At 46.4% G+C, this 24874-nt stretch overlaps 1 protein-coding gene across 2 annotated transcripts; it reads left to right on the top strand.

Moving 5' to 3' along the window:
* eIF2alpha (eukaryotic translation initiation factor 2 subunit alpha) lies at positions 1 to 24656 on the top strand. 2 transcript variants are annotated; one of them, XM_050176315.3, is made up of 8 exons: positions 1 to 130; positions 535 to 787; positions 2062 to 2141; positions 2251 to 2399; positions 5669 to 5775; positions 9963 to 10060; positions 14372 to 14515; positions 24438 to 24656. In XM_050176315.3, exons 2-8 carry the CDS (start codon positions 550 to 552, stop codon positions 24603 to 24605), a joined length of 984 nt encoding a protein of 327 aa, XP_050032272.1. In that variant the 5' UTR covers positions 1 to 130; positions 535 to 549; the 3' UTR covers positions 24606 to 24656. The 2 variants fall into 2 exon arrangements, with proteins under 2 accessions (XP_050032272.1, XP_054925286.1); XM_055069311.2 differs by having other exon boundaries at positions 529 to 787.
* The last annotated feature ends 218 nt before the right edge of the window (positions 24657 to 24874 follow it).

Raw genomic sequence — 24874 nt, 5'->3', positions numbered from 1 at the left:
GACTTGTTTGTCTCTTTTCACGTTCATGGCTTTCTCAAACTGCTGCCACATGTTGGTTTGAGTTTTTTTCCGCTGTTCGCGTGCCGCTTCGTCGCAGTTTTGAAACCTGGGTTGCATTTGACGACTTAGCGTAAGTGAAGTGATAAGGCTTGGTCGCATCGCGCGGTGTTTCCGATAGAGCAAACGCGTGTTAATCGCGTTGCAGCTGCCGGTGACGGCACCGGCAGTACGGTTGTCAAGGCATGTGGTAAAAGTGGGCCGGTCGCTGGCTCTCTTGGGCGACGTTTTCAACCACGCATTTCGTTCACGCGCCCAATTTTTTGTCTTCACCGTGAATAGCGTATTGACGTGATTGACTGAATTACCGACACCCTGCAGTGTCGTCGTAGCGTATTGCCTATCGGCTTACGTGTTGGTCGTTTCCCCCATTCCTAAATGCATGTCGTTTAGGCTATGTTTGCGGAGATGTGCCTTTACCGCTGTCTGGTTTAATCTGCTCCAACACAGAACACGTTTTATTTTTTGTAGTTTCAGAGAAACGGCCACACCATGCCTCTCTCGTGTCGCTTCTACTCTCAAAAATACCCGGAGCCCGAGGATGTGGTGATGGTGAACGTCAGGCAGATCGCCGAGATGGGCGCCTACGTCCGACTCCTGGAGTACAACGACATCGAAGGCATGATCCTGCTCTCCGAGTTGTCCAGGCGTCGTATCCGTTCCATAAACAAACTCATCCGCGTCGGGCGCAGCGAGTGCGTCGTCGTCATCAGGGTGGACAAGGACAAAGGCATGTCTCGTTGTATGGTTCTCTGGCGGGCTGTAGCTGCCTTGCACTGCGTTTGATAGCTAAATGCGTACAGAATAGACATCAACTCCCGTATACAGAAGTGCACCTTAACTTGAGGCCCGTGCTTGACTTCGTCAAGGTAACGCCTGATGTGAATATGTCCCAAGATGCTCATCGCTTTTCCTTCGGCGCTATCACGTCAGGCGCTATTGTGACCAAGTCAAGCATGAGATTCAAGTTAAGGCGCATTTCTGAATATTGCTTCAGGGAAACGTTCGTTGTAGCCTTTTTGTTTGCAGCTGCAATTTAAAGTGGCATTTGCCGTGTTCTTGGTGCGATTGCCCGTAGCAGCTTGCACAATCCGAATAACTGCACAGTGGGCAGCATGAATGCGTTGGCATGGCAATAGGTCAACCTATAGCTTTGAAAATTTTCGTTCTGGCCTTTCTAACAGTTTTCAACTCCTCAACGTCTGTGAAAAATTAGTTTTGAAAAATTTAAAGGAGCCCTGAAACACTTTTCTAAACTGACTATAGAATGTCCTCACCATTAAAGGACGTCTCATAAATCTCATGCTCCAAACATTTTTCGAATCTTTCAACCCTAAGTGAAGTTATCACGCTGATACCCAGCTTTCTCTGTCCTTTTGCTCCTGCTAGTGCAATGGAGGCTACAAAGCAGAGAAGCCAAGAGGGCAAAGCGTCAGCCCTATGTATTACTCCAATGGTTTAGTGTCGCGGTGACGAAAGGGCTCGTCGCAGCATGCCGCTACCATTTTGGAGGCCACATGCAGCAGACGCAGCTATGCGCAGTGCAAAGATGAAATGAAATGGTATTCCTGTGTTTTTGAGATTGCAGGCATATATAATAATAATTTATTTAACTCAAAATTAGCAATCATGTATTACTCAGAATGCTCTTGCAATCACGAAATCAGGCAGTAGCATTGATGGGTTAGCTTCTTTCGATGGCACTGCAGGGCGACATCGTGAAAGCAAGAGTAAGCGATCTTTCACTGTGTTTGACAATGTATTGTAAATTGCCTGCTACATGTAGTGCGGTAATATTTGGCTCACATGTTCATGGCAGCCTCTGTGACAAGTAGCCAATGTTTTCTTGCTATGTTCAAAAAGTGGTTCAGGACCCTTTTGACATAAACGCAATGTGAGTATGCCACACTTGGCGCACACTCTCTTCCCCGGCAAGGAACTAGTGAGGCATACTTTTCGCATTGGTTAAAATGTATTTCTCGCCATCTTTGCTTCATTCTGCAGGCTACATTGACTTGTCCAAACGGCGAGTATCCCCGGAGGACATCACAAAATGTGAAGAAAAGTTTGCCCGGGGCAGAGCTGTAAGTGTTAGCAGTGCCCTTTTGCCGACTCCTTGTGATTCAATGGGCTTGAAGAAGAAACGACGGGGAGAGGGTGTCGATGGCTGCAACTTTTGCTGTGCGTGTGCAGGTGAACAGCATTCTTCGGCATGTGGCCGAAACACTCAAGTTTGAGACAGATGAGCAGCTCGAAGAACTGTACAGGAAAACCGCCTGGTACTTTGATGACAAGTTCAAGAAGACCACGGCATCGTACGACGTCTTCAAGCTGGCTGTGACGTGAGTGTCTTGGTGAAGATGCACCATTGCCGCTTGTGAATTTCCACGTACCTTGAATGTGTATGATTCAGCAGAAGAAAAGGTTATCACTTCAGCCACTCATGTGGGGTGCCATTGTTAGTTAACTACACTGTACAGCACATTGTGACCAGTATGGTTAGTGAGTTATCCATCTCAGTTTGTATGCATGCCCTTTCACTAAACAGATTAGCACTGGTAGGTTCAAAACCACATTGTGGTTGCCATCTACTTGATGCACAGAAACGGTGTGCTAGGCTCCTGCACGTGGCAGCCACAGCCTAAAAATTACACGTCTCAAGCATCGTGTGAGCCTGCAGTACACCATGCTCCCAAAGAAGCTCAACTCTTTTCCTACCGTGGAGAAAATAGGTGTTCTTTATTTTGTATGTTAAGTGAGATTTTTTTTTTCTAAAGGAACTAGTGCACTCAACAGTTTATGTAATACATAAAAAGCAGAATGAATGCATTGTCACACAAGAATGTTTTATTAATTAACAGTATTTATGAAATAAAAAAAGGTGTAAATTGCCGGAGTCAAGATTGTAGGATAAAACTGAACAAAGTTTGTAAGGACACTCTTGTATATACTAAGAAAAAAAATGTTTAACAAATTTTGAGATATACAATGCCGTGTAATAGGCACTATCTTCGAAAAAATATAAAATTTTCAGTCAACAGGTCTTTCGCTACAAAAATTTAACTGCAAGCACTACAATTAGGTGTGCCATGCGGCAGTGCAGTACCTCGATGTAAAACACAGCGGAACATTGCATGTCTTGCAGTAAACTCTTGTTTTCTGCACGGTTTTCCTGTCGTTGTAGCATTTCTTACAGTTTCTGTAAGTCAAACCAAAACCTACACCAAGTCAAAACAAGACTGCTATTTGCCCAAACCACTGCGGACAAAACCACAGCAGTTATCGGCGCAATCATGGGTGGTAACTACGCCGTTATAAAGGCACACAGCAAGCCACCAACACGGTTTTATGCCTGGTGATAAACGCAAGAGTAAAGGCTTAAAGGCACAATTAGGCACAAAGCATTCCGGCATTGCTGTCAGTCTCGTATCATGTACGATTTGTGCTGACTATGGTATGGCAATGTGGACTCCGCCACTTCATTTCGGTTGGACGCTAGTGCCGCTTTTGCTCTTTTGCGGCGCACATTTGCAGTGCTTCGTGTTCGCTGAGCTACCGTACTAGAACCAGCTGAGTCGTGCTGCACAGTGCATTTAATTTTTAATCCTCCGACGCATTCGTCAGCGCGCACGCTAGCAACACCTATTTGCAAATGGAAGACATGTTCAAGATTATGCTTCTACCAAAAATTTACATCAGCAGCAAAGTAGAATACACTTGGCTCCTACTAAATTAGCTCTGTGCTTGTCTCGTTTAGCTCTGTGCCACCAAGTGGCTGCACCGTGCAGGCCCTTCACATTTACACCTACACTCATTCAGTATAACGCACGGTCAGCTTGCATTTACCCAAATACTGGACAGGCAAAAACTCTATTACAGAGTCGTTGCCAGTGCCGGCCATGACAATGACGCAGTGACGGAGGAATTACATCTATGGAACAGTGAATGCATGATGACTATGGGATGATACTGAATCGATGATGATGGTATAATGACGAGAGTGTGACGGCAATGACATGAGGACAATGTAATTATGAGAATCAGATGCCGAAGATAGAACGACCACTGCAGCATCATGACAGTTTGACAACAAATGCATGGCGGCGACAATGAAATGACATCACTGTAACAATGAAGGCAGTATGGCGACAACAGGATGACAGTTCTGAAATAATTATGGTGGTGTGATGATAATGGTATGACGATGATGGAATGACCACAACGATGCTTTGACAACGGCATGTTACGATCAGCCGGCGGAGGAAGCGACCTTCCAGCCACTCTTGCTTTACTGCGACGAATCGCTTCTTGTTGCTGCTGGTGCCTCAGCCAGACCATCCGCAACACCTAGGTGAGACATGTTTGGCGGCTACAGGGTTGATGTATGGCGCTTGGTCGCCGACCACGACACTGATACCAAGAAACTCCTGGGAAACTGCATTCTACACCGTTTCGTTGCAGCCACTGCTAGCCGCCAAAATTGACTGAAAGACAACCAGCCAATTGCTGGGCCGTACTAGGAGCTAAGATGTTCGTTAGAGTCAAGCGTGACACCCCTATCTACGAGCATCCCCTTCTTTCTCTGGAATAGTGATCCGTGTGCGCCCGGGAGTATTTCTATGATTGTGTTCTTTGAACAAAGGTGCCGGAGTGATTGTGCGCTCTCTTACCTTCAATGTGACTACAAGTGCTCCAATTGAAAAATGGTGTGACTGCAGATTTTGCTGGCCTAGGGATCTAGGTAGGACAGAGTGGTTAAAAGCAGTGGGCTCTGGTGTGCTAGTGAACTGTGTGCTCTGCCAGAAAGATGTAGTCTGGTCTTACCTGTAGGTCATGCTATGAGAACGATGTACTGTGCTCCATGCTTCGGCCAGTACGAGTATCCCGTGTTGTTCGTTAACAGTTTGCCTCTCCTACAAAATTAACCCCCTGTTCCATTCCTTGTCCTCTCAACCACATACTCTTCACTAATGAAGCAGCCGTGATCAAATAAGCTCGGACGATGAAGTGGGCCTGCATAGCCTCCGTGTAATGCCCTGGTAGTGTAGGCCAGTTACCCATTGTGAGAAGCACCGTAGGCTAGAGAGCCCTCTGTGTGACGTCAGACTCCGAGGCCATGACTCCTGAACCCTACAGGCGTCATAGTCATAATTGAATGATGTCAGTATAATTATGCTGGAATGACGCCGTGCCAACAATTGGGTGATATTTCCTAGATGATGACAATGTTACAATGACGGCAGGACAATAATGGAGGGAGGAGACCCTGTCTGATGTCAAAGCTGGAACGACGACCACAAGCACATGCCTAATGGCCCAAGAAGTGGGCAACTGGGGTTACTGGGCCTGGGCTAGATAGATAGCTAAATAGACAGACTCATAGTGCCTGAAGTTGGCAAAGAATGCTAACTGCATTAAGCATCTGAAAACAAAAGTTTGATGTCAGTTATATATGCATTTCCCTAGTGTTTCTCGACAGCACCCCAGTGGAGTTCAATTTGCGTGCAACTGAAGCTCTTGGACAACTAAATGCTTTTCTGCAAACTGTATTGCGCAATGTTTATTACTTAAATGTGCATTGTTGGAACATAGTTTTTGTTCTCCTTGACAGGGACGTGTCGGTCTTGGATGAATGTGATATTGACCCAGAGACAAAAGAAGTCCTCTTGACCAACATCAAGCACCGGCTGACACCACAGGCTGTCAAGATCAGGGCAGGTACGCCTAGTTAAAGATGCATATTATATGAGCACTGGAAGTGACACACGTTTCTCGTCTTGTGAGTGCATGTTTCTCTGTGTCGCCTCCAGTCCATCTCGTGACAAAAGAGAACGTGACACCATGTTAATAGTATTGCATCAGGGTCGCATTTGGACACAAGTCGCATGTCATGCTTGCACATGACCCGTGCTATAAGAATACTTCTGCATTCAAATCAAAGGTTGCGTGTTAGAGTAAAAAAATTGCGGCAAAACCCATCTCACGATGACTGTTGACACTAATGCATTAGTATCAAATCAGTACAGTGACACAACGCATTGACACCGTCAAAACAAGTTAGGTGTGAGGTGTGTACCACTGCAGTGGGACTCCTCTTTCACACTTCCCTAGTAGTGTTCCTGTATATGCTCCCGCAGGGAGCAGAGTTGCGCATAGGTCCGCCGTCGTGATCCTGCTCTGCAGCAAAGCCCCTCCTCGCGCGCGCAGGAGCCAAATGCCGCGCGGTGTTCCGCCTTTTTCTCTAGTGGTCGCGAGCTACGAGCGCCAATTGTTCGTAGGCGCTTAGCAAAGGGCACTTCTTAATACAGGCTACGCTTGATTGAGTCATTCGTGCAGTCGGAGATGGTGGGCTTCCAATCAACCGAAACTTTGTATGTACCTATGTAAACACGCATATACAAACACACACATGAACGTACAAATAGGGGGTAGGACCGCCTTCGATTCCCCAAAATAAGATACTCCTGTGGCTCGAACAACTCCAAAGTTCGCTCGCAAATGCGCAGTACGTTGCCACAAAAGGCGGTGCAATGATTTTCAGCATGCATATGAAGTTGTCTTATCATTGTCAGAAAGCAAGAAATGATTTAAAGAGTGTTTAAAACTTCACACACGTAAGCTGGACACTTAGCGCATTTTGGCTGCCGAAACCAGCCGATTAATGACCGTCGCCAAGAGAGCTATCGTGCCTGCAGTTATGTCAGTGACCGTTAACAGAGCGTCATTTATCACTAACCATCGTTCACAACAGCTGCACGTTTTCGATACATGTGGTGCAGACACAGATTTAAGCGCATTTCAAATGTTCACATGCGCACATTTTAAGCAAAGCTTACTTTTACTATTCATTCATACCGCAGACTAATCAGCTATATAGTAGCAGCAAATCTGCAAGTAGAAAAAGACTCAATATGCAAGAGCTTCTAGATCAAACTTATTTCATACAAGGGAATGCATGAACGGCTGCTGGCAGCAGGCCAAGTGGGCTGGTTCTTGGAACCTTGGGGGCAGAATTCAAAGACAATGGAAAGGCAACAAGCTATTAAGAGTAACAACAGGTTATTTTTATTGCACTAATCACATCAAGATGGCAAACTTGCAGAGTAATTATTCACACAGTGCAGACTCTAATCTGACAACACATTTTTGGCATCGTGCTGGCACAATACAAGTGCCAATATGATCTGTTTCGTATCACTTCACCAAGGTCCTTGACTTCACATAGTCGAATACCGTACCTGAAACCTCCTCTCAACGCACGATCGACGGTCCGCTGATTGCAATGGCGATGGCACTGACTGAAACGACGAGTTCGCATGAGTCGGCGATGCACCCGTAAAGTTGGCTTCGCATCGGCGCGGATCATTTGACGTCATTTTTCGCGCTCGGCCAATAGCTGTGCGAGCGGCGCCGGAAAAGGTATGCGCAACTCTGCTCCCTGCGGGAGCATATACAGGAACACTATTCCCTAGGAACACTCGACGCCATCTAGTGCCACTGCCGGGAAGCCTGCTCATGGCTTTCAACATGCATGGCACGCCTGTGCATGCGAACACTGAGAAATGCTCCATGCGGTAACTAGGCTCCCCTCTCATGCTTCGTTCTGGACATGCTGCACCGTCTAGCGGTGCTGCCAAAAAGTGTGCGCGGGACCTCCAAGATCAGAAGCGTGGCACACTGGTGCCTGAAAATGCCGAAAATATTTCCCTTGTCTGGCACTCAGTGGCTCATACTCGGCGACCCAAGTTGGCGACAGGTTCACTGAAGAGTGGAAAATACCCAGTGCACGCGTGGCACAGCTCGCTATAGCGTTGGCTTGAAAGGCGTTCATATAAAAGCAGCACACATCCAGTGAATTTGTGCCACGCAGCCCGCTATTAATGCATCGAGTTGTTGTCCTTGGGGAACCCTTGTGACGTGGGTTCAATTCTGCTCAGCGTCGGAGAAATTTTAAGGGGCACTTTTCATCCTTGTAAAGCGGCACATACCTAGTTATTCATACCTAGTCATCCATGTTGCCGTCAAAGACATTCATTGAAAAAGTGGCTCGCACCTACTGGCACATACCCAGTGATTCGAGTTGGAATCAAAGACGACCATTGGAGACCAGCACAGGCCGAGTGGCACATACGCAGTACTCCATGTTGGCGTCTTAGAATTTCTTCGCACAGTGCTACCTACCCAATCTCACGTCTGCAGTGGCTCATGTCGGTGTGAAAGAGGTTCATTGAAGTATGGTATCTATGTACACATTGCCACATACTCAGTGACCCAAGTCAGTTCGATGATTGGTTTCGAACCCTGTTAACCTCAGCACGGCAACTCGATGCACTACCTTTTAGACCACAGACTACCCAGTGACCCAGGCAGGTCGGAAAATGGTTAGAGATGAACATGCATGCATACATACAGACACCCGACAATCAAAAGCCAGAAAGAAAAAAAAAATATATCCTCCAATGTAAGCCGGTTGCCCCCTCCCCCCCCCCCTAAAAAAAAAAAAAGAAGCACTAGCCCAGGTCTTTTGAAGACTAAAACGCTGTTTATTTCGAATACCCGACACCAGCGCTGAATCTGCTGCAGCTTATCGCATGCAACCAGTCACTCGTCATCATCATCCATGTCGAGATCACTGGATTCCTTGTCACTCTCCCCCTCCCTTTCTCTTTCTGTTCCCCATTTCCTTTACCCACTGTGTAGGGTAGCAAGGCAGACACTTCTCTGGTTGACCTCCCTGCATGCTTTCTCTTTCTCCCCCTCCCACGGTGTGTTGTCTTCTGTACTGTCCAGCATGTTGGAAATACGTCTCCACGCACACACGATGACAGCATTGGCGATGCATTTGCAATCCAGCTTGCCACCTGCCCCAGCAATGAGCGCTTGATGGGACCAGACTGTCACACGGGCTAAATGGTCAAATTAAAACCGACCCCTGAATTTTGTATCCCGGTTTTTTAAAAAAGTTAAACCGCACCATACATAAGCTGCGCCAAAATTCAAGCAGTAGTTCGCGCGAATGCACACTGCGAGAAGTCGATGCTGTGATGTCACTAAGACGAAGGCGATGTGTGCCAAGAGAAGAATGTTGAGGAGAGGTGGACGGCAAAGAAAAGTATCATGCGAAAGATAGTTATAAAGTTGATTGTCGTTGGCCCGTTTCATTCCAGCATCTTCGACCTTATAGAAACTCACGTGACGCACACCTATGCTGCAAGAAAGCAGTCACAGTCTGCAAAGTTCATGAGGTGTTGCTAAGAAAGCTTTGCTCTTAGAGAAAATTGGCAAAAAAGCAGCTTTCACTCTGTCATATCTCACTTTGGCAAGAATGTATTAGTGATGATTTGAGAGTGACAAGCAGAGGGCTGCAGCCAGTTGCAGTTCATTATTCTTGAATAAAATATCACAGTGTGCATCATCATGAGGCTAGGTGGGGGTGGAGAGGCTTGATATGCAGAATACAGTTGCCAGTTTATTGCATTTGAACCCAGTAGCATTGTAAGTGCACTGTATGCCTTACATTCTACTTCAGTGTTGTAAGCAACTTCTGCTATACAACATTCACCCTGTGGAGCACTTCATAGTGCTGTGAAAAATTTGCGTCCCATTGATTTGTTGGCCCCACTGTATATTGTGGCAACCACCATATTGGCATTGGCAAGTCCTACCACGACTGGATCTGAGCGCTGAGAGTGGTAGGCTGCTTTCTGACTGATGCAAAGGTTTGTGTATTAAACCTTACCGTTGAGCTGATTTGTGCCTGTTGCCGTTTTTCCTTTTTGAAGTATAGAGTTAAGCCTCTTCATAATGTGCGAAGTTAATATGTTCTCTCTGGTATTGCCGGCAACCGTGCACTTTATGTTTGCGCACGTTGACTTTCCTTGCACCCTTCCACTTTCTTTTACCAGATATTGAAGTGTCCTGCTACGAATACGAAGGCATCGATGCTGTGAAGCATGCCCTACGGGAAGGCATGTCGCTGTCCACCGAGGACATGCCTATCAAGGTGAGGCTTGTACAGGTTCTAAATTTTGCAAGATGCTTGCATCAAAGCGTAGTTGCCAGGAGAAAAGAAAAGCAGTTGAGGTTACTTCTTGTGCTGGGCTTGAAAAGGACACTAAAGAGTGTTAAAAGGGCCCCTCCACAGGCCTTATCAGAAATATTGCTTGTACACAAGAAGCATACAAGTACAATGCAACTCTAATCACAACAACCTTCATTTTATGACACTAGCTAGGGCTCAAACAAAACCTACAGAAGCAGTGCATTAAATTTAAATTTCACGAAACCTGGTTGCACATGACAAGCTTGATACATTCATTCACAGGGACTGACACAAAACAAGAGTGCCGTTCCACGGGTTGTATCTTCGTGAACAATGTATGGTCCATGGTAAGCAGTAAACGATGGCCGATTGGGATTGGGAACCATCAACAACAGTTGCGAAGTCTAGACATACACCAAGTGGAGCTTGACGAAAGGATGTGTGCTGTGCTCTCGTAAGGTGTACTTATGTTCAGCGCCTCGACTGCTCTGTGTCACGCAGGAAAGGTTGTTTATACGACTCATTCTGCAGCTGGTCTTTGTGGGCCTAGCCTTTGATCACTTGTCACAGTGACAGGTGAGCTTTCATTGCTGTGAAGGCTCTGCACACAAAATAATTTCCTCCATGTCGACTGCATTTGCTGTCGTGCCTACGGTGCTGTTTCCGCCAGTCACAATCCTTGTTTAGCACTGTCTACTAGTGGGAACAAGTCTGCGAGTAGTCTTCAGGCCACTGCAAGCAGGCTGTGCTGCCTGCTTGTTGTTAGTTACGTGCAGAAGAGAGCCAGAGTGAATGTGCCTTTAGGTGGACTGTAGCCATATGCAAATGTGCCACATTGCTTTTCACAGTGCATTCAGCATGCACAGAATGCCAGCATGTACTTTGTTGTTCAGCAGCTTAATTGGAATTCTGTATATGTAAGCATTGACAATAAATCAACCACCATTTGGTCATGTTTGATTATAAGGACTTATACGTGGCACTGTCATTTTCCCCATAGACGCCATGTGTAACAACAACCAAAATTTCAACAACCGGACAGTCTAGGGCGTGCCATTTGATAATCCGGACACCATCAGCAGCTGTGGTGGTTACCAACTGACACCAGCAGTGCAGCCAAAGCTGTCGAGCAAAGTTAAGACCTCCAAGATAGCATATTCCTACAATGAGGTTGAATCTCAGCGGCCGTACTTCAGTCTCTTAGTCGGCGTAAACAGCAATATGGTGCTTGTAGGCAATTCGGAATTGCCATCGCCATCAATTTCCGGTTCCTACATTGCCGATTGTTATCGCCACTGCTGCTGTCGACTGATGTGCTTCACAAAACACCAGTCACTATTCTTTGTTCTTTCAACATGCTGTGTAGTACCGAGTGTAATAGCAAAGTTTTGAGCGTGATGTTTTCACCACGTTAGGCATACAGGTGCCTACTCGGACCAGCTTCGATAGTACATACTACGTATCTACTAGATGCACTGCATGGCACCAACTCTGCCTTTGCAGCCACCAGTGGCTATGAAGTGCTGCAAGTATAAGACCGTGACAATGGTGCAGAAAGCTGCCATTGTGCAGCTTGTACAGCACGGCCGATCACAGGTTGAAGTAGCACAGAAATTCAGCATTCCAAAACAAAGTATCTCGGACTACACCGAGAACAAAGCTAAGATTCTAGAAGTGATGCAGAAATAGTGCTACGACCCATAAGAAAAGCTTCCATGAAGGCACATGCCCGCAACTCGAAGAGGCCTTGAATATCAGGCTGGGTACAATGTTTGTGCAGCACATTCCCATCTCTGACGACCTACCAATGTGCAGCAAAAGTGGTGCCATCGACAACATGTTGGTCATGAATTACCGCACTGAAAAGCTGCAAACATTACTCGGCTGTTATTCATTTCACGACGCTTTCAGTTGCGATGAAAGTGCGCTTTTTTACAAGCTTCTGCCAGATAAGACACTATGTGTGTCCGAAGATCCTTGCCATGGAAACAAAGGTAGTAAAGAGGTAATGACTCTTCTTCTGGGCACGGACAAGTTTGGAACAGGAATGCTTCTGGTTACTGGCTAAACAAAAAGGCCAGGATGTTAGGAATCAAGGATCTGCTTATGTGGTACGAAGCCAACACCAAAGCCTGGATTACGCAGCTGCTGTTTCAGGGCTATGTGCGCAGGCTAGATCAAAGCTTTGAAGTGCACATTCATAAGGTAATGCTTTTTGTTGATAATTGCTGTGCCCATGGCCTTATCAATAATTTGAAGAAGGCAATTGAAATAGAGTTTTAAATGCATTTCTATGCCTTCCCAGTGAGAAAACCCGTTCGTCACGTAAGACGAAGTGCTATAAAGAAATAAATGTGCACATAAAAGCAAACTAAATTCGAAAGGAAAAACAGCAGTGGTGAGTTTCGAACCTACGACCCAAGCTAAGAAGCCCAGTGTCTTGCCCACTGGTCTAAACACCCATGCTTGCATAAGGTGAGTATATCTGAACCATATGAATGTGTTGTACCGGTGGCACAAAACAAACGCCAAAGGAGAGCAGTTTCTATGAAGGCTGTGTTGAAAGATTTGGTGGTGGTGGAATAAAAGCCATCTTTAAGATCACATGTAGAGCCGGCTTGGAGCATTGTAGACATAAGGAAAGTTCCCATTTTGTGAAAATTTAATGCCAGACAGGCCACATCCCCAATGCGTTTCGGTGGTCACTGGCTGTGCCTACCATTGGGGTGTTCCTTTGCCAACCGAAATGCCACCAATCTCTGAGGGCTCATGCGCTTTACGTCGTGCAACACAGACAGATGAGCAGTCAATGAGTTGATGAGGATGGTAAGGATTGATGAGGATGGTAAGGATTGATGAGATGTTATATCGGTCTCATCACGGTTGATAATGATTTGACGCAGATGGATAAGGTGCTAAAGAAGGATAAGAGCTTATAATGGTCAGAGCAATTCTGACAAGGTTAATAAGCACTGATAAGGGTCGGATCACGTCCGACAAGGTTGATAAGGGCTTGTACTGGTTGGATCAACTTTCATAACATATTGATAATGATACCGGGTTGCATGGAGATGAGCAAGTGGCACAATGCTTACGCATACTTAGACAACTCCCAGAAGAGTTCTTGCGTGAATTTTATTGCTGCACAATACCAAAAGTTCCCTCCAGCCAATGGATCAGGGCATCATCAAGAACATGAAAGTACTCTACTGTTCACGCTTAGTACCTATGTCGCATGGTGACATGGTTAGACAGTGCGTGGCTAACTTGCTGTTAGCCATGCACCCTCTTGCCGATGTGTGGAAGGCAGTGACGCCAGGCACTATCCACCGCTATTTCCATCACTCATGATTTGTTGCCGGCGGTGAGTCAGATATTTAAGTCCAGAAACCCTCGCCTCAACTACGGCCTATGACACAGGGCGTGAGCGTGGACAATCTGATTGGTGAAATGTGAGGCAGCGGTGTGCCTATTTCGGCCTAAGTGAACTTTGAAGACTTTGCTGATGTCGACAGTGCCGTGTTGTCCTGTGCTGTACTGGATGATGCTGAAATCATCAATCAAGTTCTCTCGCCAGTGAACAGAGACTCTGATTCTGAGGACAGTTGGCCGCGTGCTGCGGGGCCATCTGGCAAAGACCTCGCACAAGCACTTGCAGTGCTTTCGTCATCATACAGCGAGAGCTCTACGCTTGCGAAAATACTAGCAGACTTGGTTCTGCATAAGCGGAATTTTGTGCAGCAGTGCATAGACCAGTTTTTCCAGCCTCTGGGGCCATAAAATGTATATATATATATATATATATACTTTTTTTTTTCCTGAGGTCAGAGTTATTGATCATTGACTGTAGTGAATTGCAGCTTGCCAGTTTGCCATCCTCCCACAGTATGTTTGACATGGTGCAATTTAGCTTGCAATATTGCCCACACGGCATGGATGGGGACTCATTAACAATGCAAATCATCTTGCATCACGGGGGCCTGCACATATATTTTTTGTTTTGGTAAACTAACGAGTTCGTAGATTAGAAACATTTAACGAAATGTTTCAAGTTTTCACTGAAGCAAGTTGGCTTAGCCTATGTTGAGAATAATTCAGTTTTTCCATTAGGTGCTTGCAGACGCAAAAGTCGCAGCTGCCACGATTGGTGTATGTGAAAAGGTGGTGCAAAGTTTGCGTTAGTGCAAGCCACAGCTGCAAAACACCCAGTGCAATATCGCAGCACACGAAATAGGCATCGGTGTGGATGCTGAGCGTGCATGCTGTTTGCAGATCAACCTGATTGCCCCCCCTGTGTACGTCATGACCACGACCACCATGGACCGGACGGAGGGCCTGGAGGCGCTCAACAATGCCATAACCAAGATTGAGGAGACAATCCGCAAGGCTGGAGGTGTCTTCACTGTGCAGAGCCCGGTCAGTGCTTGCACCCATGCACTCATACACCCATATTAGCCACCTCTTCAGAATTTTCTATAGTTTACAAATGCAGGCTCGCTGTACAGTTTTACAAATGCTGTGTCAAGTTGCAGAAAAAATGGGCTCCATGAAGTTTTTTTTACAGGCATTGAAAGATAGAGCGGCACAAGATCTGCAAAAAAAAAAAAGGCATTTGAGAAAACCGTGATGACACACGCACTGCCCTTTCATGGCTGTGCAGGTGTCGTATGCCGCAAGCATAACCTCACAGTATTTACCGTATTTACTTGACTGTAATGTGACCGTGATTGTAATGCGAGAGTCGACTTTCCAGTTGCATGAAATAACAAAATAAGACTGCAAACGAAATGCGAGATGAATAGAAAAAGGAATGGTACCTTTATTCAAGAAAGCACCATTCAGAAACCAGGTTTCACTAATCATCATGATCTGAAGAGCTTTCCTTGACCAGTGTTCTCTGGCCATCACATTCAGAGATAGTTTCACTTTCGCGAAATTTTGCGGGAACCGAAAGCCCCCCCCTCCCCCCCTTCCCCCCCCCCCCCCCCCCCCCCCCCACACACACACACACACACACAAATGTTTCTGGCACTGTGCCAAGCTCGCTATCAGGGCCCAGAGCAGTGTCTGGGAAGAGCCAAGTCTCACCAAAGCGAAACTATCTCCAAAAGTAATCAACCAAGAATCGAGTCACCTTCCGTGCTGTCTAGCTCATTTGAAATTAACAAGAAGAAAGGGAACTGAGGAGTCCTATTGCTTATTACTAATCATATCATAAGAAGCAAACAAACAAAGACAACAAAGAGGAAATTAGTTGTATGTCCGGTGAAATCTCGTTAGTATGAATGCCACATTAACAGACTTTCCAGAAATCCCCTGCGGACTTTTTATGGTTTCATTGTAAAATTTATTTATTTATTTATCATACCCTCAGGGCCATTACGGCATTATAGAGGGGAGTGGTTACAAGCAAAACAGGTAAATTCAACAAACAGGAGTTACTAGTGCAGAAAATTATATATATATGTATATACAAAACTATTTAACAAATGGCACCTAGATATACAATGTTAGCTATGACGTTTGTGAGTACAGGTTGGACAATGTGAAGAAAAAGGTTCCTAGTTATACAGTGCTAGCTATGGCATTCTTGAATAATTGGTGATCTGTGATAGTGGCCATCGAGGCGGGGAGGCGATTCCACTCATTGGAAGTGCATTGCACAAATGACTGCAAAAAGGCGCTGGATCTGCAAAATGAAATGCCGACCTTATGAATGTGATCAAGTCTGGGCGATACATACAGAGGCGGAGAAATAGGTTTGTTGCGTAGCAGCGGGTGATGAAATAATTTATGAAACAGGCACAAACGGAACATTTTTCGACGTGATGACAAGGACGGTAGGTTAAGGCTAGATTTCATGGCACTGATACTCGCGGTTCTATTAGAGTTAGAAAGAATGAAACGAGTAGAGTTATTCTGAACCATTTCCAGTGAGTGCTTTAGGTTTACTTGACCTGGATCCCAGATTGAAGCAGCATACTCAAGTTTAGGTCGTATTAGAGTTTTATAGAGGATTAATTTTAAGGAAGAAGGTGCTTTGGAAAAGTTGCATCGTAAGTAACCTAGCATTCTGTTAGCGTTACTTATTATATGGGTGATGTGGGTATTCCAAGCAGCGTGTCTACCAACCGGGAAAACCGGGAATTCTCAGGGATTTTGAGTAGTCCTGAAAAACTCAGGGAAAACTCAGGGAATTTGTGTCTCTATCAGGGAAAATTAGCTGTAATTTTCTTGAAACGGTTGAAAGTCGCGGTAATTCTGGATCGAGCAACAGGCAGAAACCGTAATGAATCGTCTTTAAAGGGATACAGAATAAAAATCGAATATAGAGAAAGCCCCACAATTGCATTCCTAAGACACAATTGCTATGGTATATAGTCATTATTTGGGTTACTTTTGAGCGGATGGCTTTATTTTTGACTCTATGAGCGGCCACCGCGTCACTCGCAAAGCGCTCCCGACAACAAGCCGGCGGATCTGACGTCACACCTACCCTCAGCAGCCGCGGAGCAAGCTGGCCGGCTGCGCAGTTTTGTTTTCCTCGCGCTGCGCAGTGCAAAATGCAAAGTTCTATTGAGAGCGATAGCATGAGCGGAACTTATGACTCCGACTTGGATGAGCGGCCTACTGAACGACCACGAACAATAAAGGGGTATGCCTACGATCCATTCGCGTCGTCAAGCGAAATTCACGACGACCTGCCGCAGCAGTCCCCCTTTGCGGTGCTGAGAGAGTCTGGACCAGCAAAGTGGTGTTTACACTGTGCATTCCATCTACACGCGTTCGCCTCAAGAGATCAGGGGCGGCATCATAGGTGGAAACCAGATATAAACGCGCTTCGTGCGGCTCGGATCGCAAGCTCGCACCTGTCACGAATGAGTTAGCGAGACGAGAGGCGCATGCCTCATTGACAGTGTTGCATCCGTGGCAGTGCGCCCAGCATGATTCACTCACGCAAATGCTTTGCCATGTTTGACTTCAACAGAGCGAGGACGCTTATGCCTCAGGCTATGCAATGTCAGGCGACGTAAGGAATTTACTCTGCGTTCTGCGCAAAGCGGCTTGCTCCGCCCGCTCGGATGGGTAGCTGCTAGCGCGTAAAACATGAAAGCCACCAATGCACAATACAGGTGCCGCGAGTACACACTGTACAAAAAAAATAAAAAAAATGGCTGTGGCTTAGCTAAGGTTAAGCCCAGGATGCGAAGCATACTAGCCTTTATTTTAGTTGTTGAACCACTGTTTAGCCTGGTGAACTGCTGTTGCTTGGCTATATTTGGTTCGGCTAGTAGAAGAAACAACTCATGCGTTACTCTGCTTCGCCTTCAAGAGTGGAACGCGAGAGCGTTCCCGTCGACCCGCCAAGGGGTGTAAGACAATGGGCTACGGCGCAGCGACTACGCGCCCCGCATTGGACGCGGTGAGCGTCGAGCAACGCAGCGTTCGGCGCGGCAACGAAATGTGCGCCTGAGCAAGCGACGCATGCCTGAGCCTTAGAAACAGCTCGTTTCTAAGGCAACACCGCATTCACTAGAGGCGCTTTTGTACCACTTCGAAGCATCGTACTCGTGGCTCAGTGGTAGCGTCTCCGTCTCACACTCCGGAGACCCTGGTTCGATTCCCACCCAGCCCATCTTGCAAGAGTTGAGCCAAAGCCACCTAGAAAAAGCGCAGCTGCTTATATACCGCCGCGACGCCGCGAGCGACGGCGCGAGTTGGAGCCCCGTTTCGCCTCTGTCGTGACGTCACGGTGTCACGTGGTATTGAAGGCGACACCGCCGCGCCTGAGGAGCTGGGTTGAGCTCTAGTAATATGCTTCGCATAAAAACGTAGAAATCGATGAAGATATTGACGCGTGTAGACCTCCCTGTACCTACGCCATCGGAGCAGGTGTGGCTGGCGGCGTGATCATAACAGTCGGCTGCCAACTCTGGCGCGGCAGGTGCTTGATGCGCGCAAGTAGCTGTTTTGAGAATAGATGCGATGAAGCAACGGGTGAGGATTGAAGCAAGGCATGTGCAGTGACTGAAATGCGCCTCTGTAAGCAGGGAACGTCTTGTTATTCACGTAGTGAACGAGTACATGCGCAGCGGTTTCAGCGTCCCGTTGTTTCATCGCAGCCGAGCACTCCTTCCCTTGGTGCACACGAGATGGCGCCACCAGTCTCATGGCGAATTTTTTGTTTTTCGTCAGCCGTCGCTTCAGACGATGCGGATTTCGATTCATTCTGGCAGAATTGGCCAAACATCTGGCTCAGAACGTCGTACAAACGACAAATTACGGTGAAATGGCACCTGGGCACAAAACTACAGCGTGAACAAGTACGCGAGAAAAAGACCACCGCTGCCTGCCGTTTTCACATGCGCACAGCAGACCCTCGGTATTTTGCGGCGTTGACACAGCTGCTCCACACATCAAACCACAAATCCACGAGATGAAAGACGAGGTTTTCGAACAGCTCACACGAGGAAGCGGTGCGAATAGGACGGTCGAACAAAGAAGGTGCGTTGCTGCAAACGTCAACTCGCCCCCTTCGCGCGCTGGACGATCGCTCACAATGGGCCTTGAGGTGGGTAAGTGTGACGTGATATCCGGTTTTGCCAAAGCTTTCGGAGGAGGCCGGTAGGTGCTGTGATTTGAGAAATATTCACTAAAATAATTACTTTTCGCTCACTTCTCCTCAGAAAGAGTGTTGTTTTGGTCGCTCTCGGTGCGACAGCTATCACTGGAGACAGAAATCTCAGCGACAAATTTTTTATTCACTATCCCTTTAACGTCCTGTCGGCGGCTGGAGGAGTTGTCAGTGTACAGTCAACGACCGACTTTCCGGATTCCCGATAATTTGGACGGCTTCGAGGCACCACCACGTCTCCCTAGAGTCGATGTATCAGAACATATCTATAATTTCGGACGCAAGAACTCTTCGCCGTACGATTTTCTGGACGTTTTGTTGTGACCGCAAGTCCGAAACGGTATTAATAAAAGCCGCCACTGCTGCCATTTTGATTACCTCGCCGCCTGAAATCGGCACTCTGGCACGCAGATCCGCTGGCAGTCGTAGCCAACGCTGCGGCAATGCTAGGCCTAGCTGCTTCGACGTTCGCTATGAAGCTTCTTGCCGTTGGGTGCCGTGTTCTTTATTGAAAGAATTCGCTGCTGTCAGCAATGGCACGGACTCCGCCTTTGCGGTCCTCGCAATTGGCTTAGAAAGCACTGTGCGTTGCATAATGCCAGTTCCCGAAAGTCAGCTTCGCCTCCGTATGGAAATCTCAGTTGATGAAGCGTGCGTAAAAGTATTGCAGTGAAACGTAACAAACGTGGGAAGGGGCAATTGCCACGGGACACCGTATGTATTCCTTAATTATACACGCGTGCAATCAGTATTTCCTGTCACAGTGCGAGCACCGATATGCCTAATACGTGTACCGAAAGGCCTTCAGAGCGTTTTCGAATGTGCCTGTGGTGGTTTGAGCCATTAAGGGCAGTAAATGACATGCATTTCTTTTTTTCCAACTGGCCGATTTTATGGACGTTTTCGCGGCCCATAAGGAGTTCGAAAACTCGGACGTGGACTCTGCAACTGACAAAGAAGATGCTTCAAATGGTCTGTGGGGCGAACAAGTGGCGGAAGGAGTATGGGAACAGAAAGGACCTGCGCATTGAGGAATGAACAGGAAAGGAAGCATGCTGCCGCCATTTTGAAGGAGCTTGAGCTCAAAAAACACAGTGTTAGCTGATGCCGAGATGCAAGTGTCCCTAATGCAAACAAAAATAAACTCTTTAAAGCAGTGAAACATAACAGTGAGGCGTCGTGCATGGGCTGAGAGTATGTCAGGACATTTGAGGTTGACTTACGAGCTGCTGAGAGAGAATCTCAGTCGTGACAAAGTTCGGGCCTCATACCACTGAGCTTGCTATCAGTTGGTAGAAATAGCTCATATTTGAAAATATTTGCTTTTGTATGCATCTCCTTTTTTATTCGCATTTGAGAATGTCCGACTCGATTTGCAATTTTTTTCAAAGATATCTTATTTGCTGTGCATTTTACTAACCCCACCCTTCTATTTTCTTTTTGAATAACATGAACACTACTCCTTAGTATTCAAATTGGATTAAGTCGTTTTTTTTACATATATATATGCTTACTAGAGAATGACCGCATCGGGCGATATATGGCTTCAGCTCGTCTTGACATAAAACTAGTTCTGCATCACTCAGGGAATTTTGCAAAGGCACTCAGGGAAAACCTGGAAAACTCAGGGAATTTGGAAATGTCAACTTGGTAGACACCCTGCCAAGTAAGATCAGAGGTGATGTGAAGGCCAAGGTACTTGTAAGTTGTTACCAATTCTAATGGAGCGTTATTAACCCTTTCGCTGTCGGACCTTTCTGACCGTGACGCACCCCCAGTGTCGGCTTTGTTTCAGGGAACGAGCATAACAGGGAATGAACATAGCAATTTATTTTTGACTATGATTGGTATACAAATAACATAGTCAATGCAATGTGCACATTTCAATGTTCTGCAGCTGTTATTAGTAAACATCATCATCATCATCAGCCTGACTATAACATCCGTTCAACATCCGAATCTGACGATGCGCAACTCATCTCTTCGTCGCATTAGACGCTGTCCGAGTCCAAATCCGAGCTCGGCTCGTATTCTGAATCGTAAGAGCCACCGCTCCAATGAACAGACGAAGGTCTCGCGCCGCTCAGCTATCCGAAAGTAACCGCGCGCAGGGAGGATGCGCTCTCAGTCGCCCGCGCAACGGAGATAAATGGGACGTTGTGTGATCGAGAAGAGGGAGATGGAAAAAGGCTAAAACAAACTTCGAAGGGCATTACGTTTACTGCTGCGAGTCGGAAGCGAGGGTGCGGCGAGAGAGCGAAAGGAGCAATCGAGTCACCCTTTTCGGAGAGGCAACGGCGACGCGTGCGCCTGAACTTGACGCGCCGCAGCAGACGTACCAACAGAAGAAAAATAAAAACCTTCAAACCGGCGGAGATGGCAGAACAAGCCTTGAACCCATAACCACACGCGCGCGACGCACGATCCAGCAAACGCGGAGCCACCGCGCCACTCAGCAAAAAGAGAGGGGGGCGTGGCAGTCGCATCGTACTCTTCAATACATGTACTAACACAGGTCGGGGCGAAAATACGAACTTGTAGGAAGAGTCAACAGATGGCGTGGCCAAGTCCGGGAGCGCCAGCTTTGCGCTCAGGCACGAAATTTTGAACGCGCGATAGAGAACGTACCGGTACGTCAGTGACACTGAGGGGGGGAAGCGCGATGACGTACCGGTACGTCCGTGACAGCGAAAGGGTTAAGGGAGTACACAGGTGGTTCACTGGTAGTTCGAGATACACGCATGAATTTACACTTGTTAACGTTTAGTTCCATTAACCATGAATTGCACCATGCAGAAACAGTGTTAAGGTCAGCTTGACGCCTGGTTACATCCTCGTCGCGAGTTATTTCGGTGTAAATTACGCAGTCATCAGCAAATAGGTGAATTTGAGATGAAACACAGGAAGGTAAGTTGTTAATATATATGAGAAATAGGAGGGGTCCAAGCACAGAGCCTTGTGGTACACCTGAATAAACAGGACTCAGATTACAGGTTACTTCGTTAGCTGAAACAAACTGTGAATGGTTAGTGAGGAAAACCTCAAGCCAGTACAAAATTTTAGGGGGGTCAAGGTTTCAAGGCTGTACTATCAACTTCAGAATACCAAACTTTTCAAAATAACGATCGTTATTCAGTTTCTGTGTCATGTTAACGCCTCAGTACTACAAACTAATATTCCAAAGTCCGGGGATGCTTATATTTCCGTGTATCCTTCACGGCAGGAAGCAGTAGGCTAGCAGACAACAAGGCACAGAAAGCGGATTACTTTGCGCATCTGTTCGGAAAACGTGAGACGGTACTCAATTTTAAAAAAAACACAGGAGAGAATTCGTATCTATTATGGAGGCGACAATGTATTGTAGGAGTTGTCGGACGATCTCGCCGCTGCCACCATTCGTAAGATTTGGAGTCGGGCTTGTAGGACGATCGGAGGAACTTGGGGCGACAGGACTAGGTGAGCAGGATTTATTTACTGTTTAAACATCTTAGACAAGACATACATCGACAGTCTAGCGTGACTCCCAAATGGAGCCCGCAAGACAAAGCATATAGCAAACGAGCACACAGCTCACGAGTAAATTTCGAGCACAGAGCACGACGACGAGCACGCAGCTCACGAGTACATTTCGAGCACGACAACGAGCACACACTAGCAGCCGACAACAGCCGCTTATAACCACTCCGTTCGACGTCATTGAGGAAAGTCCTCGTGGTCGCCTTTGAGAGAAGAGGGCAGGGGTTTTACACACACACATGCCGCACAGGTTTCGATGCTCTCTCCGAGGGCCAACGACCTTTGCAGCGCAGTCGTCATGGTATCCATTGTCTGGCGTCCCCGTAGTCAGGTGGTCACGCCCGACCCCAGCCGGCGCCTCTAAATTCCAGAGCTGCCTTTTTCCTCTAGTCGCCACGTGTGTCGGCAGACTGTTTCTCAGCTGTTTGCTGCTGCTTGAGTACCGCGTATGTCTAAAGGTAACCCATCTTTAAAAAAGCGCATGTGTAGCCCACAGAAGGTGTATGCTCAGGGTAGAATTTTTAAAAATGCTTTCCCTCCAATTCTCTACGTTTTGTTTCAAGGAGGCACCGATTGAAACAAAAACCTCTCTTTCTGCTCATCTCAGTGACAGTAGAGCGGAATCTCGGTAAACGGAAATCGCTTAAACGGAACTGCCTTTTAAACAAAACAGCATCCTCATGGTTGGTTGGTTTTATATTCATGTTATTGTATTCAGCTTTGTCTCTCAGTAAATGGAACTCCTGATAAACGGAACCTGTTTCCCTGGTCCCTTGATGTGCCATTTAAAGAGAGTCCTTTGTGTTTGCATCTGGTCATTCTGACGGAGTCCAGTTATCAAATGGTACACTGTACAGCATGTGAATTTTGAGTCATCATTTTACATTACGTGTGTGGGGCGAGTGGTGGTGCCTTGAAGCCGTCCAAATAATTGGTCGGTGAGTGTATTTACTTTTGAAGCATTGCTATCGATGGTACTCACCTTGCTTTATCAAAGTGAGTGTAGAGAATGTACTTATTGGTTGGCGTATTCAACGAAGTGCCTGTTTCTGTTACAGCCTGTGAAGGACACCTATTTATGAAGCTTTTTAGTGTTTGGAAAAAAAGTTTCCTTTTGATATACAGTAGACTTCTGTTAATTTGACTCCAGTTAATTCAATCCAGGCTGAAAGTCCAGGCCAGTGCCCATGCATTTCTATGGTCCCAAACGTTTGTTAGTTCGATCCTAAAATTGGCCTTCGTCAGATAATTTGAACTTGACCAGTCAGCATGCATGTGTCTGACCCCTATGGTGACCTTACTAGCGACCCCTTTAATGGCAATGTCTGTCTCGGCAGAGCTTAGGGGGACAGTGAATGCATTGAACACACATCTCCCGTCGAAAACCCCTATTTTAGGCCTGCTGTAGGAAGATTTTCAAGCAATAATCGTAGCTCACTATGTCTGATTATGGGACTTGCCAGATTTCATATGCCTCCTTTTTTGTTTTTGTTTTTACAAGAAAATTTGGTCGAAAGTTGCCTGTGCAGTGCACTTGGACATGCTAGATATACCGCCTTTAAAGCGTTTGTATGCTTTTCCGAATAACAGGGATGTATTGCGCAGAAGCTGACTTTGAAAAATTGTGCAGCGAAGTTGATTAAAAAGCTAGCCGCTATTGTGCAACAGATATTAGACCCCTGCCCATATTTCTTGCTAAAGCATCGAGTGCATGTTAGATTCCTATTTTGTTTAGGAACTTCAATATCATTTCTATTTCTGCCTTGTACACATAGAAAGTGGGTGCGCGTTCCGCTCGAGGGCATGCTGGAATCGGGAAAATACAGCCAAATGTATCAGCAGTGTGTTTTGCCATTTCTTCTGCATCTTGTTTAATTCAACATATCGATAATTCAATCAATTTCATTGATCCCATCTGGGTCAAATTAATGGATGTTGACTGTATCCACTATTTTGTTACAGTAATACCATTTCATTACAACAACGTTTAAGGATTAAATCTCTGCACCCTTTTGTGATGTCACAACTACTGTCACACCGCTGATTGCATGCTAGGTGCAACAGTTTCGGACATAGAAGACAAGTATTCAAAGAATATCACTTTTTAAGCCAGTTACCAAATGCTGGAGTGAACTTAATTAATGTGCTGGTGTAATGAAAATGATGTCTTTTCTGTCTTCAATGCAGCCCAAGGTGGTGACAGAGACAGACGAGCTGGAACTTGCCAAGCAGTTAGATCGCCTTGAACAAGAGAATGCCGAGATTGACGGAGATGACGACGACGAAGAGGCTGAAGCTGGCTCAGGTTCTTCTGGCGCTGAAGACAATGACAATGTAGTAATGGTTGAGGCCTGACCTGCTAGAGGTGGCCCAGGTGAGAATAAAGCAACCTGCTTAACCCTTGCACTTGATGTGTGTCATTCTGTGGAATTGAAGCAGTGAGGTCTAGCTGGTGAGCAAAACTTCAGGAAGCATGTTAGATGCTTGAAGGAGTTATACAGTGCTTTGCAGAACAAATGGACAAGTAATTGAAGTCGGTTATCACTACACAGCAGCTATATACTAATTTGAAGTTTACAAAAAAAAAAGATGCATTTCTCTAGCATGGAAACTCCCTGTGCTTT

This window comes from Dermacentor andersoni, chromosome 9, assembly GCF_023375885.2.
Source record: "Dermacentor andersoni chromosome 9, qqDerAnde1_hic_scaffold, whole genome shotgun sequence".
NCBI classification, from domain to species: Eukaryota; Metazoa; Arthropoda; class Arachnida; order Ixodida; family Ixodidae; genus Dermacentor; species Dermacentor andersoni.
This window is presented reverse-complemented; position numbering and strand designations above follow the sequence as displayed.